The 16,142-nt window shown below is 40.5% G+C and overlaps 1 protein-coding gene across 7 annotated transcripts in view; it reads left to right on the top strand.

Annotated features, from left to right (window-relative positions):
- Nucleotides 1-16,142, top strand: part of QTRT2 (queuine tRNA-ribosyltransferase accessory subunit 2) — a 44,794-nt gene that overhangs the window by 8,969 nt on the left and 19,683 nt on the right. For 6 of the 7 annotated variants that reach the window (XM_063956788.1, XM_063956785.1, XM_063956789.1 and 3 more), the window contains exons 5-7: nt 6,790-6,999; nt 7,214-7,413; nt 14,673-14,863. In XM_063956788.1, the coding sequence (XP_063812858.1) occupies nt 6,790-6,999; nt 7,214-7,413; nt 14,673-14,863 (601 nt within the window). The remainder of the gene's footprint in view (nt 1-6,789; nt 7,000-7,213; nt 7,414-14,672; nt 14,864-16,142) is intronic. The other variant, XM_063956791.1, reaches the window with a different exon arrangement.

The raw sequence follows: 16,142 nt of genomic DNA, 5'->3' as shown, positions 1-16,142 counted from the left end.
TTTATCATTTGTATAGCCCATATACAAATTCTCAGGGCAATAAGTTTGAATCATAGGTCACTGATAGATTATTTTTAGTTGGGTCACCTATACACCAGTATGAGGCCCAATTAACAAAGAGAAGTGTCTGTGAAGCCGTTTCTCAGAAATATAGTGGACATGGGCATGCCATCAGTCAGCCATGTAGTGGTGCCACCTGTGTGAAAAAATGATAATTTATGTTAAATCACACGCATATAGAAAATGAAGGGGTGTGAGGCACCAGTACTTAAAAAAAAAACTTTTTTGTTCTATGTCAAATAGTCCTGTGTTAATTACCCAGAAGGAAATCAATTTACCTTAAATATGGATCACAGTCGCTGCTATGTAGAGGTATGAGGTACATGTGCCTCCATTTTCAGCAGTTGTCAACCATTCCGCTTACTGGGTTAAGGAAGGGGTGTGAGGTATCAGTGCTTAAAGACAGCTATCTGGATAATCAGTTGCTTCGTATCAAACAGTCATGTAATGGTCGCACCAAGAAAGTTATGCCTCAGTTATCAACAGCTAGATACACCCATGTCTTGAGAGATAATTATTTTCTGAAAAAAACTCACGCCGTACCACTCCAAATCTCTTTGCCATAATTTCTTCCACATACATCCCAGCAGTTTGAGCAGGAGAACTAAAATTGATTTGTCAGTGCTTGATGACAGCTATCTGGAGAAACAGTTGTTTGGTGTCAAATGGTCATATGATGATTGCATCGGAGAAATTGTACCTCAGTAATCAACAACTGGATCCACCCATATCTGAGAGATAATCCACTTCTAAGGAACTCACAGCATACTCACTAAGAGACCTTTTTTAGAGTTGTTAATTACAATCGTGCTTTAACAGAGGTATGAGGCACATATACCTCAATTTTTCAGCAGCTACCAAGCAATTTCAGAATGCTGAATTCAAAAACAGGTGTTAATTGCAATCATGTCTTGACAGAGGTATGAGGCACAAATACCTCAATTTTTCAGCAGCTACCAAGCGGTTTCAAAATGCTGAATTCATGTAATAGTGAAAATTTATTACAATCATACTTTGACAGAGGTGTAAGGCATATATATCTCAATTTCTCAACAACTGCCAGCCAGTTTAGGAATGCTGAATTCATAACATGGTAATTTGTTCTTTAAACACATAGAGGTGTGTGAAGTGGCCAAGATACAGATAGACCCCCCTTCTGCTGTTCTCCCGTCTTGCCAGCAGGTATAGGACGAGGAATGAGAGAGGGTAGGTGCACCCAACTTGGCCAGAAGGAAGGAAGAGGAGGTATCAAGCAAGGAGACTATAGCAAGTACTCTCTGATGCCTTGTATCTTCCTACATACACCCCAATAGTTTAGACAAAAAGGTAGTAGAGATAATCACAGCCACAATTAGAGCTCACTGATTATCATAATCGGCTGTTCCCTCCTATGCAAATTTCAGCTACTGCCAATAGTTACAGCCACTATTAGAGCTCACTGAATGTAACAATCAGCTTTCCCTACTATGTATTTTCAGCTACTGCCAGCAACCTAGTAAAAAAATTGTAATTAAATGTTGATCCTATGTCAAAAAAGTGATACATTGTCATAAGACATGTTGCTGTTCTGAGGTTGCCCACTGAGAATAGCACTGAATCAATATATGAGATATATATGCCTTACACCTCTGTCAAAGTATGATTGTAATAAATTTTCACTATTTCATGAATTCAGCATTTTGAAACCGCTTGGTAGCTGCTGAAAAAATGAGGTATATGTGCCTCATACCTCTGTTAAAGCACGATTGTAATTAACAACTCTAAAAAAGGTCTCTTAGTGAGTATGCTGTGAGTTCCTTAGAAGTGGATTATCTCTCAGATATGGGTGGATCCAGTTGTTGATTACTGAGGTACAATTTCTCCGATGCAATCATCATATGACCATTTGACACCAAACAACTGTTTCTCCAGATAGCTGTCATCAAGCACTGACAAATCAATTTTAGTTCTCCTGCTCAAACTGCTGGGATGTATGTGGAAGAAATTATGGCAAAGAGATTTGGAGTGGTACGGCGTGAGTTTTTTTCAGAAAATAATTATCTCTCAAGACATGGGTGTATCTAGCTGTTGATAACTGAGGCATAACTTTCTTGGTGCGACCATTACATGACTGTTTGATACGAAGCAACTGATTATCCAGATAGCTGTCTTTAAGCACTGATACCTCACACCCCTTCCTTAACCCAGTAAGCGGAATGGTTGACAACTGCTGAAAATGGAGGCACATGTACCTCATACCTCTACATAGCAGCGACTGTGATCCATATTTAAGGTAAATTGATTTCCTTCTGGGTAATTAACACAGGACTATTTGACATAGAACAAAAAAGTTTTTTTTTAAGTACTGGTGCCTCACACCCCTTCATTTTGTATATGCGTGTGATTTAACATAAATTATCATTTTTTCACACAGGTGGCACCACTACATGGCTGACTGATGGCATGCCCATGTCCACTATATTTCTGAGAAACGGCTTCACAGACACTTCTCTTTGTTAATTGGGCCTCATACTGGTGTATAGGTGACCCAACTAAAAATAATCTATCAGTGACCTATGATTCAAACTTATTGCCCTGAGAATTTGTATATGGGCTATACAAATGATAAAGATGATGGTCACATTGTCCAATTTTTAACATATTCTTACTTAGCCACACACCAGTGGTAAGGGAATTATTACGTAGACGGACTTGAACATATAGAATTGTTTTGACTGAGGTCATCTAGATAAGACCATATCTCTCAATATATTTTCGCAAATGATCACATATTTATTAGTGAATTCACACGGACTGTGTAGACTTAAATTTTTAAGGCATATCTAATAAAATTTGTAATTTTAAGATTATTTCATTAATACACATTAATTAATTCTGTTACCTCAGATAAGAGTGCTCCCTACCAGGGTTATCTTGTCTTCTTTGTAGTCTTCTTTACGATTTGTACTGTGCATAGCTCCAGGATTCATTGCATGAGTCACATACTTAGCAACAGTGTTTCATCTATCCCAATTTATTACATTTACCTTACCATACTCAATAGTGTGTATGACAGGATTAGAGTTTCATTGTTGCAATATCTGAATATTAGTTCGTGACTCAAAAGCAAGGTAATACATTTCCTTCTGTGATACATGGTACAAGCTCCATTTAACATGGAAATCATAGGTGTGACACAGTGCTGTACAAGTATATGCATGTGTATGTACATTTGAAATAATTATAAGGAAGTACATAAAGGGAATAACACATCAGCTTTGTTTTTAAATCTTTATTCACATTATGTCTATTTTCTATCACATCTTTTTCTTTTGATTTTAATATTTCGCTCTATTAATAAAGGACATATTCAGTCCCACAAGAAAAATAGTTTCAGGCAATAATTTAGGTTCATGGGCATTTAAGCCTTTATTTGCTATTACTGTTGTGGATATACATTTTTGTTAAACAATATTTAAAATTGTTAGTTGGGTAGAGTGCACCTCGAATTGTACCTGATTTCTTTTGCCCTTCCCCTCCCTTGGGGATTTGCATTTTATAAATATACTCTGTCAAAGGCTATTATGCCTCCCCCACTTGCCCAGTGCGCTCTTTTGCGATCCCCTCTTTAATGGACGGCGTTTCATTGCTTTTTTGAGTTTGAGTAGAAGATCTGCAGTTTTACGAAATTTCAGATCATGTGTAAGATGACTTCATGGGACAGGTGGTCAGGTGATTCTGTAAGGTTGTCCGCGGCACGCCCCCCCCCCCCCCTCCTATACCACCCGCAGTGGCTCCGTACACCCTCCCCCACCCACAGTACCCCCGCACCCGCCCCTCCCCCACCCGCGGCACCCCTGCAACCGCTCCTCCCCCACCCGCAGTGGCTCCGTACACCCTCCCCCACCCACAGTACCCCCGCACCCGCCCCTCCCCCACCCGCGGCACCCCTGCAACCGCTCCTCCCCCACCCGCTTTGGTTCAGGACCCCACCCGTGGCACCCACACACCAGCCCCTCCCCCACCCGCACCACAAACGCACCAGCCTCTCCCCCACCTGTGGCACCCCCGGACCCCCTTCCCCATAGCATCTTCCCCGCACCCGCCACTCCCCAAACCACAGCGCCTACTACATGATTCATCAGGCCCTGCGTGCGCTGTTCACGCCGTTGCAACCATCGCACGCCCTTTGTCCGTGCAATATTTAACCACTCACACAATTATGATTGGAACTAATACTCCATATAATAGATATAGCACTATTCCACAGCAATCATCTGTTCCTAGATTTGGGGTGCAGCACAGCATGTGACCACATTGTTTAAATAGAAATCACAGGGGCTCTGCACTCGCTATTAACTAACAATAATAAACAGTGGAGTTTTAGTTCATGTATTGATGAATGCATTTAAGCCTGCAGCCCCCGGCAAGGGACCCCACTATACTGCAGGCCCTACTCTATTGCTGCAAATAGTTCTCATAAGAATAGCTATCACATTTTTGTAAAACTTTATACATACAGTATGCATACATACAAACACACACACCTATTCATGCATGTGAGCCCAGTGGTTAGGATTGTTATTTCACTGCTTGGGTCATGGGTAATATTTTGAGCAGGGCCCTATATGTGTGGAGTTTGTATTGTCTTCCCATGCTTGCGTAGGTTTTCTCTGGATGCTCCAGACTTCGGCCACACCATTGGACATTTGAGTTGCTCAGAATGTCCGACGGTACATGGTCGCCGAAGTCGACAAAACTGCATCTTTCTACACCTCAGTCATCCACCGCCCTGGAACGTCTGTCAGAATAGCATGGATGGTTGCGATGCAGTAGGCCTCTCTAACCCTCAGACTCCTCCTGTGGCATTAGCATAGTTTAGCATTGCAGCGTCCATCTCTGCATCACCCCCTTAGTCAGGAATAAAGACAGAACTAGGGATATTTTCACCCAGAAGATGGCTATAGATATAGGAAGCACAGAAGACCATATGGCATGGTGCAGCGGTGACCTCAGATACGTCACATGTAAGGTGTAGCCTGTAGACACTTAGGGGTAAACGTACTTTGCAATCCACCGCTTCTCTGTATGTTTAAGTAGGAACTCTAAAATGGCGTCACCACTCAAAGCGAGACGCACTGTTTTGCTGTACACGGTTTGGCCGGTTTATATTTTCTGCTTTCCCAAGTCGCTGTGCAGTAAATGCTAGAGATGAGCGGGTTCGGTTTTACTCGGTTTTACTCGGTTCTCAAAACGGCATCTAATTGGCTCACGGATGTCACGTGTTTTGGATAGCCAATAAGATTCGGTTTTGAGAACCGAGTAAAACCGAGTAAAACCGAATCCGCTCATCTCTAGAAATGCGCCACCTTAATGCCCTCATTAGCCTAGTAATGAACACTGGCATCACACAGTCTCTCCAGGTGTGTGGGCCGCATCGTATGTATGACGTTTGGCACAATCAGAATATTAATGTGGCTTGTAGGGTCTCTTGCAGGGACAATACCACTAAAGGGCAACATGCACCTAGATAATCTACGTTGTGCATACATGGGAAACAGTAGCCGTCTCTTCTGCATGTTACACTAGAACTGGGCGTCACATGTCAGAGTTAGGACGTGAGCGTACTTTGCAAATTTGAATCTGTTTGCACAACTTAATTTGATCTTTGTCCCGTCCTCCCAAGCTCTGGCCACGGTGCACCTTCCGAATGAATTTACTCCTAACCCTAATTGATGCCTGGCGCGGGTCACTGCAGAGGCCTTCATAGGGACTAACCACAGCTGTCTCACTATTGCTGGGATCTCTGCAATGAGAATGATTTAGGAAACCAGGTAACGCTATGGCTTGGAAAATGACGGGAGAAATTGAATGATCCGCAGAAGAGCCGTAGGTTGGAGAATTCCCATTGAGCTACTTATTTAGATAGTTTCTCATCATGTTAATGAGAATGGAGCACCCAGGAGAGGCTGTGGGTGGGGGAGGTGGGGGGGGGGGGGGGGACGAAGGACTTGATATGAGATTGCTCAGAAGAATGTATAATGCAGCCATATCGGAGCCTGGAATCACATTGCTGAGGTAATGGCTCTGCTATCTCACATGTACCCGGAAGCACAAAAGAGGACTCGCTATTGTTTCTGCAAATGCTGGATGCGTTCGCATAGAAATTAGGGAGACGTGGTCTTCCAGAAATTTGGACGTATAGGAGAACTCTGCTTAGGATCCAGGCTCATCTCTATTTAGGAGATGTTCAGGGCAGACGTAGCTATTTGTAGTTATTTACACCTTTTCTGTATTAGGCGGAGGTAATGCTGTGTAATATACGTAATATATACGTGTAGCCCCATCCTCCAACAAAATGGGGCTAGTCAGCAGAACTATAGAGTGGGCTCATTTGTACCCCCATCTGAGAGGCCGCAAACATCCTCCGGCCACATGTCATTACTCCTTGTGCCTCCAGTTCTCCCACTTTTTGTTAATTTTTTTACAGTTACTAAGTGTCATCTTTGAGGAGGTGGTTGTTTTTTGTTTTTGTTTTTCTGAAGAGAAATAACAAAAAATATCTATGATTTTCCAGGTCAGGTCAATATAATTTGCAACCTTCTGCGCTGGGTAAAGTGAAAGAGGTTGGGTAGGTACTGTATGTAGCGTTCAGGGTGTGTTTCAAGCATTGTAATCCATTTATGATGGATTGTTAGCAAATATTTAATCTTTTCGCTTATTCTGTTCTCTCCTTGGTGGGATCTGCAGACTGTGTCCATGTGGTGTTCAGGTGGCCGTGTGGAGGTGACGCCCCAGAAGTTCATGTCTCTACAGCGTGCCCTGAAAGTGGACTGGTTCCAGTGCCTGTCGGACGGGGAGGTGATGCCAGAGGGCTTCTCCCGGAAGCGGGCTAAGAAGTCGGTGGACCGCTCTCTGGGGTATCTAGATGAGTGCCTCCAGCTGCTTGCCGAGAGCGAGGTGAGGCCATATGGAGTTGGGTGGATGTAGTCTTCCAGCGCTGATGCCTTGGGGCCACTTGATGCCTTTGCTTTGTGTTTGTATGATCTCCACGTACACAGTAAAGTGACATTAACACCTCCCAGACATATAATAATAATAATAATTGAGATCTCACAAACTGCTGAAATGTTGGCTATTGTTCAGCTTTGTTCCCTCACATCTCCGAGTTCAGGAGCTGAAGCAGAAGGTTGTGATTGGAGCCATTGAAGGAGGAGACCTCCTGGAAGAGCGGCTGAGGTCAGCGCGTGAGACGGCAAAGAGACCCGTAGGTGGCTTCCTGCTGGATGGATTTCAGAAGAACACCATGAGCCAAGAGACCAAGCTGAAGCTCATTTCATCGGTCACGGAAGAGTTACCGGAAGACAAGCCCCGGTCAGTGACAAGTTCTTGCCTATCCCCCTGTGCACTGTCACTCCTAAGATTACTTCATTTCAGCAGCAGCTTGAGGTTCACACAAGCTCTAATGACTGGATGCATCATTTATATACAGCCTTATAGCAGCCATTGCATCCTCTCCATATTATAGAGATCTGATACATTCCGTTATATAAAGCTCTAATAACATACTGTACACATTCCATCATATAATGCTCTAATAACATACTGTACATATTCCATCATATAGTGCTCTAATAACATACTGTACATATTCCATCATATAATGCTCTAATAACATACTCTACACATTCCATTATATAATGCTCTAATAACATACTGTACATATTCCATCATATAGAGCTCTAATAGCATACTCTACACATTCCATTATATAAAGCTCTAATAACATACTCTACACATTCCATCATATAGAGCTCTAATTACATACTCTACACATTCCATCATATAGAGCTCTAATAACATACTCTACACATTCCATTATATAAAGCTCTAATAACATACTTACACATTCCATCATATAGAGCTCTAATAACATACTCTACACATTCCATCATATAGAGCTCTAATTACATACTCTACACATTCCATCATATAGAGCTCTAATAACATACTCTACACATTCCATCATATAGAGCTCTAATAGCATACTCTACACATTCCATCATATAGAGCTCTAATAACATACTCTACACATTCCATCATATAGAGCTCTAATAGCATACTCTACACATTCCATCATATAGAGCTCTAATAACATACTTACACATTCCATCATATAGAGCTCTAATAACATACTCTACACATTCCATCATATAGAGCTCTAATAACATACTTACACATTCCATCATATAGAGCTCTAATAACATACTCTACACATTCTATCATATAGAGCTCTAATAACATACTCTACACATTGCATCATATAGAGCTCTAATAGCATACTCTACACATTCCATTATATAAAGCTCTAATAACATACTGTACACATCCTATCATATAATGCTCTAATAACATATTGTACACATTCCATCATATAGAGCTCTAATAGCATACTCTACACATTCCATCATATAGAGCTCTAATAACATACTCTACACATTCCATCATATAGAGCTCTAATAACATACTCTACACATTCCATCATATAGAGCTCTAATAACATACTCTACACATTCCATCATATAGAGCTCTAATAACATACTTACACATTCCATCATATAGAGCTCTAATTACATACTCTGCACATTCCATCATATAGAGCTCTAATAACATACTCTACACATTCCATCATATAGAGCTCTAATAACGTACTCTACACATTCCATCATATAGAGCTCTAATAACATACTTACACATTCCATCATATAGAGCTCTAATTACATACTCTACACATTCCATCATATAGAGCTCTAATAACATACTCTACACATTCCATCATATAGAGCTCTAATAGCATACTCTACACATTCCATCATATAGAGCTCTAATAGCATACTCTACACATTCCATCATATAGAGCTCTAATAACATACTCTACACATTCCATGATATAGAGCCTCTAATAACATACTCTACACATTCCATTATATAGAGCTCTAATAACATACTCTACACATTCCATGATATAGAGCTCTAATAACATACTCTACACATTCCATGATATAGAGCTCTAATAGCATACTCTACACATTCCATCATATAGACCTCTAATAGCATACTCTACACATTCCATCATATAGAGCTCTAATAGCATACTCTACACATTCCATCATATAGAGCTCTAATAGCATACTCTACACATTCCATTATATAGAGCTCTAATTACATACTCTACACATTCCATGATATAGAGCTCTAATAGCATACTCTACACATTCCATTATATAGAGCTCTAATAGCATACTCTACACATTCCATTATATAGAGCTCTAATAGCATACTCTACACATTCCATCATATAGAGCTCTAATAGCATACTCTACACATTCCATTATATAGAGCTCTAATAACATACTCTACACATTCCATCATATAGAGCTCTAATAACATACTTACACATTCCATTATATAAAGCTCTAATAACATACTTACACATTCCATCATATAGAGCTCTAATAGCATACTCTACACATTCCATCATATAGAGCTCTAATAGCATACTCTACACATTCCATTATATAGAGCTCTAATAACATACTCTACACATTCCATCATATAGAGCTCTAATAACATACTTACACATTCCATTATATAAAGCTCTAATAACATACTTACACATTCCATCATATAGAGCTCTAATAGCATACTCTACACATTCCATCATATAGAGCTCTAATAACATACTCTACACATTCCATCATATAGAGCTCTAATAACATACTCTACACATTCCATCATATAGAGCTCTAATAACATACTCTACACATTCCATTATATAAAGCTCTAATAACATACTTACACATTCCATTATATAAAGCTCTAATAACATACTCTACACATTCCATCATATAGAGCTCTAATAACATACTCTACACATTCCATCATATAGAGCTCTAATAACATACTCTACACATTCCATTATATAAAGCTCTAATAACATATTATTATTTATTTATTTATTAACAGTTTCTTATATAGCGCAGCAAATTCCGTTGCGCTTTACAATTTGAAATAACAATAACAAACTGGGTGATAACAGTCATAGAGGTAGGAAGGCCCTGCTCGCAAGCTTACAATCTATAGGGAAATAGGCATATGTACACAAGGAAAGGTGCTATCTATTGCATAGAATGAGAAGACATGTGAGGATATGTGTGGACTGTACAGAGTGGATGTAATTTGATAGGAAGGTTTATGAAAGTTATGTGGGCGGTTCAGGAATTTGATACGCTTGCCTAAAGAGGTGAGTTTTGAGGGAACGCTTGAAGGTTTGGAGACTAGAGGAGAGTCTTATTGTGCGTGGTAGGGCATTCCACAGGGTGGGTGCAGCCCGATGAAAGTCCTGCAGTCGTGAGTGGGAGCGAGTAATGAGTGTGGATGAGAGACGCAGGTCTTGTGAAGAGCGCAGAGGTCGGGTTGGGAGATATTTTGTGATAAGCGAAGTGATGTACGTTGGTGTAGTTTGGTTAATGGCCTTGTGTGAGAGTAAAAGTATTTTATATTGAATGCGGTAGAGTACAGGTAACCAATGGAGGGACTGACAGAGTGGATCTGCAGACGATGAACGTCTAGCGAGGAAGATAAGCCTCGCCGCTGCATTCAGAATGGATTGTAGTGGTGAGAGTCTTGTTTTGGGAAGACCAGTTAGGAGACTATTGCAATAATCAATGCGGGAGATAATGAGAGCGTGGATTAGAGTTTTAGCAGTGTCTTGTGTAAGGTATGGCCGTATTTTGGATATGTTTTTTAGATGCATGTAACATGATCTTGAGACAGATTGAATGTGGGGAACAAAGGACAGATCAGAGTCAAGGATGACACCTAGGCAGCGAGCTTGTGGGGTAGGGTAGATAGTAGAGTTTTCAACAGTGATAGAGATATCAGGTTGGTACCTACTATTGGCCGGTGGAAATATAATTAACTCTGTCTTTGAAATATTCAGTTTGAGGTGGCGAGATGTCATCCAGGATGAGATGGCAGAAAGGCATTCAGTGACACGGTCCAGTAGAGATAGGGACAAGTCAGGGGAGGATAGGTAGATTTGAGTATCATCTGCGTACAGATGATACTGAAAACCAAAAGAGCTGATTAGTTTACCAAGAGATGAGGTATAGATAGAGAAAAGCAGAGGACCCAAGACTGAACCTTGCGGTACTCCAACTGAAAGAGGTAGCGAAGAGGAGGTAGATTCAGAGAAGCGAACACTGAAGGAGCGATTAGATAGGTACGATAGGAACCAAGAAAGGGCTGTGTCTTTAAGACCTAGGGATTGTAGTGTCTGTATGAGAAGAGAGTGGTCTACAGTGTCAAATGCAGCAGATAGATCTAGAAGAATAAGTAGTGAGTAGTGGCCTTTAGACTTCGTAGTGACCAAATCATTAACCACTTTAGTCAGTGCCGTCTCTGTGGAATGTTGGGAACGGAAGCCTGACTGAAGTGGGTCCAACAAAGTGTATGAGTTAAGAAAGTGTGTGAGTCGAGTGTAGGCAAGTCTCTCAAGTAGCTTAGAGAGACAAGGGAGCTGAGAGATAGGGCGGTAGTTTGAGAGAGCATTAGGGTCAGAATTTTGTTTTTTTAAAATGGGAGTAATCACTGCATACTTGAAGAGTGAAGGAAAAATACCAGTAGAGAGAGAGAGATTACAGATGTTAGTTAAGGTAGGGATGAGCACCAGAGACAGAGCTTTACTTATTTGTGAGGGTAAAGGATCAAGAGGAGAGGTAGTAGAGAAGCAGGATGAAAAGAGTGATGATACTTCATCTTCATTTGTGGGATCAAATGAAGAAAGAGTGCCAGAGGGTTCAGGTACAGAACGGAGCAGGTCACTGGCTGCCGAAGAGCATACCATTTCATCTCGGATCTTATCAATCTTCTCCTTGAAGTAGGAAGCAAGATCCTGTGCCTTGATAGTGGCTGGTGGGGTAGGTGCGGGAGGATTCAGAAGTGATTTAAATGTATTAAAGAGTCGTTTGGGGTTAGAGGCTTGAGCAGAGATAAGAGTTTGGAAATATGTTTGTTTGGCAGTGTCCAGGGCATTTTTATAAGAATGGTAGACTGTTTTATATGTGAGGAAGTCACTTGAAATACGAGATTTACGCCACTGACGTTCAAGTTTTCGTGTGAGTTTTTGTAGTTGTCTTGTTGATTTGGAGTGCCATGGTTGACATCTAGGCCTACACATTCCATCATATAGAGCTCTAATAGCATACTCTACACATTCCATTATATAAAGCTCTAATAACATACTTACACATTCCATTATATAAAGCTCTAATAACATACTTACACATTCCATCATATAGAGCTCTAATAGCATACTCTACACATTCCATTATATAAAGCTCTAATAACATACTTACACATTCCATCATATAGAGCTCTAATTACATACTCTACACATTGCATCATATAGAGCTCTAATAACATACTCTACACATTCCATCATATAGAGCTCTAATAACATACTCTACACATTCCATCATATAGAGCTCTAATAACATACTCTACACATTCCATCATATAGAGCTCTAATAACATACTGTACACATTCCATCATATAGAGCTCTAATAACATACTCTACACATTCCATTATATAAAGCTCTAATAACATACTTACACATTCCATTATATAAAGCTCTAATAACATACTTACACATTCCATTATATAAAGCTCTAATAACATACTTACACATTCCATCATATAGAGCTCTAATAGCATACTCTACACATTCCATTATATAAAGCTCTAATAACATACTGTACACATTCCATCATATAGAGCTCTAATTACATACTGTACACATTCCATTATATAAAGCTCTAATAACATACTTACACATTCCATCATATAGAGCTCTAATTACATACTCTACACATTCCATCATATAGAGCTCTAATAACATACTCTACACATTCCTTAATATAGAGCTCTAATAACATACTCTACACATTCCATCATATGGAGCTCTAATAACATACTTACACATTCCATCATATAGAGCTCTAATTACATACTCTACACATTCCAACATATAGAGCTCTAATAACATACTCTACACATTCCATCATATAGAGCTCTAATAACATACTCTATGCATTCCATTATATAAGCTTTAATAACATACTTACACATTCCATTATATAGAGCTCTAATTACATACTCTACACATTCCATTATATAAAGCTCTAATTACATAGTCTACACATTGCATCATATAGAGCTCTAATAACATACTCTACACATTCCATCATATAGAGCTCTAATAACATACTCTACACATTCCATTATATAAAGCTCTAATAGCATACTCTACACATTCCATCATATAGAGCTCTAATAACATACTCTACACATTCCATCATATAATGCTCTAATAACATACTCTACACATTCCATCATATAGAGCTCTAATAACATACTCTACACATTCCATCATATAGAGCTCTAATAGCATACTCTACACATTCCATTATATAAAGCTCTAATAACATACTTACACATTCCATTATATAAAGCTCTAATAACATACTTACACATTCCATCATATAGAGCTCTAATAACATACTCTACGCATTCCATTATATAAAACTCTAATAACATACTTACACATTCCATTATATAGAGCTCTAATAACATTCTCTACACATTCCATCATATAGAGCTCTAATAACATACTCTATGCATTCCATTATATAAAGCTTTAATAACATACTTGCACATTCCATTATATAAAGCTCTAATAATATACTGTACACATTCCGGCATATAGAGCTCTAATAACATACTCTACGCATTCCATTATATAAAGGTCTAATAACATACTTGGCGCATTCCATCGTATAGTGCTCTAATAACATACTCTACGCATTCCATTATATAGAGCTCTAATAACATACTGTACGCATTCCATTATATAAAGCTCAAATAACATACTGTACACATTCCATTATATAGCGCTCTAATAACATACTGTACACATTCCATTATATAGCGCTCTAATAACATACTCTACACATTCCATCATATAATGCTCTAATAACATACTCTACACATTCCATCATATAGAGCTCTAATAACATACTCTACACATTCCATTATATACAGTAATGCTCTAATAACATACTCTACACATTCCATTATATAGAGCTCTAATAACATACTGTGCGCATTCCATTATATAAAGCTCAAATAACATACTGTACACATTCCATTATATAGCGCTCTAATAACATACTCTACACATTCCATCATATTATGCTTTAATAACATACTCTACACATTCCATCATATAATGCTCTAATAACATACTCTACACATTCCATCATATAAAGATACACATTCAGTCTTAATACATTTTTAAAGCATATGCTACGCGTATGTTATAAAGCTGTAATAACACAGCATCTTATAAAGCGCTAATAAAATATACATTGCATATTATCAATTCACTATAATATCTTTTGAAGACAAACCTTTGATATTTTTGTACAGTCTGTTTTGTCCTGCTTGCAGTTACAGACAGGTGCCATTAAACATAAAGCCTGTCCTGACTCTCTCTTGCCTGTTCTGCAGACTCATTCATGGTGTCGGGCGGCCGGATGAGGTTCTAGACTGCATTGAGTGCGGGGTGGACCTGTATGACAGCAGTTTCCCGTACGAGGTTACAGAGAGGGGATGCGCTCTGTCCTTTAACCACCACTACCAGCCGGACCCTGAGACTGCAGGTGGACATCAGAGTCCTGACAATGTCCCAGTGTCTTATGGTATTTGTGAGGGAACCTATGAGCTCCATGTAGTGAATGCCATGTTACAGGATCTATATCAGAGGTTCTCAAACTCTGTCCTCGGGGGCCTACACAGTGCATGTTTTGCAGGTAACCCAGCAGGTGCACAGGTGTATTAATTACTCACTGACACATTTTAAAAGGTCCACAGGTGGAGCTAATTATTTCACTTGCGATTCTGTGAGGAGACCTGCAAAACATGCACTGTGTGTGCCCCCAAGGACCGAGTTTGAGAACCTCTGATCTATATGGTCATATTAATGTTATCGGTGTGTGACCATCCAAGTTCTACGTAAACCGCTTTTCCCAAACAGAATGTCTCTATATCATTGCACTCGTCTCCCACAAATGTGTTTATAACCTAAATCTATTTCTTTTTCATCCACTAGGGGTCACTGGAGTACTCTTGGGATATGGACGGTTTCCGTAGGAACAAGGTACTGAATATTAAAATTTAGAACTCTCCTCCCCTCCATATCCCAGAGTACCTTAGTGTTTTTTCTGTGCTTCTCGTAGCAACAGGCTTGTGTGGAGCTTAACCACACTACTTTGAATATTTTTATTTTGTTATTTTTTTTCTTCTACTTTTACATTTTTTGCTCACAGCACATCCCTTCCCAGTTTCTGTAAAAACGTGGGTCCGGGATAGTGCCGCTGCACGGAGCAGCGCATGGCGTGTCGGCCCTCACAAAGAGCACCCTCACAGCCACACGCAGCTCATTCCCTGACTGCTGCTACAGCTGGACGGAGCTTACAGATAGAAGCCCCGTCACAGCCTTCGCTTCTGGAGTCAGGTATGCTGGGGGTACGGGGCGGTCAGTGCACGCTGCCGCCCCGCTGTGTGGGGACACTGTTCACTGACGCCACTCTCACTGCGCCCGCACCCGCCTCTCCTGACAGGCCGCCCCGGCAACCGCTCCGAGCAGCGCCGCCTCCACCGCTGAGACCCGCCGGCCGCCGCTCGCACCCGCCGGCCGCTGCTCACACCCGCCGGCCGCCGCTGTAGGACCGCGCTCCAATACAGCGCTCCCCGGCTCCCTGCACCCTGATTGCGCTGGGAGTGAGATACCCGCGCCCTGGTAATTCCCGCTCAGACAGCGGTACACAGGCCACTGGGGAGGGAGCAGAAGGGGGGGGGAGATGACATTAGCGGAGGGCTGCATAAGGGGGGTGACATTGATGAAATAGGCTGTTCAGCCTATATTACAGGGTTGGCTGCACTTGTTACATATACCCTGCACTGTGAGGCATGGTGGCC

This window comes from Pseudophryne corroboree, chromosome 2 (assembly GCF_028390025.1).
Source record: "Pseudophryne corroboree isolate aPseCor3 chromosome 2, aPseCor3.hap2, whole genome shotgun sequence".
Classification (NCBI taxonomy): Eukaryota; Metazoa; Chordata; class Amphibia; order Anura; family Myobatrachidae; genus Pseudophryne; species Pseudophryne corroboree.
The sequence above is the reverse complement of the archived record's forward strand: the minus strand, read 5'-3'. Positions and strand labels throughout refer to the sequence as shown.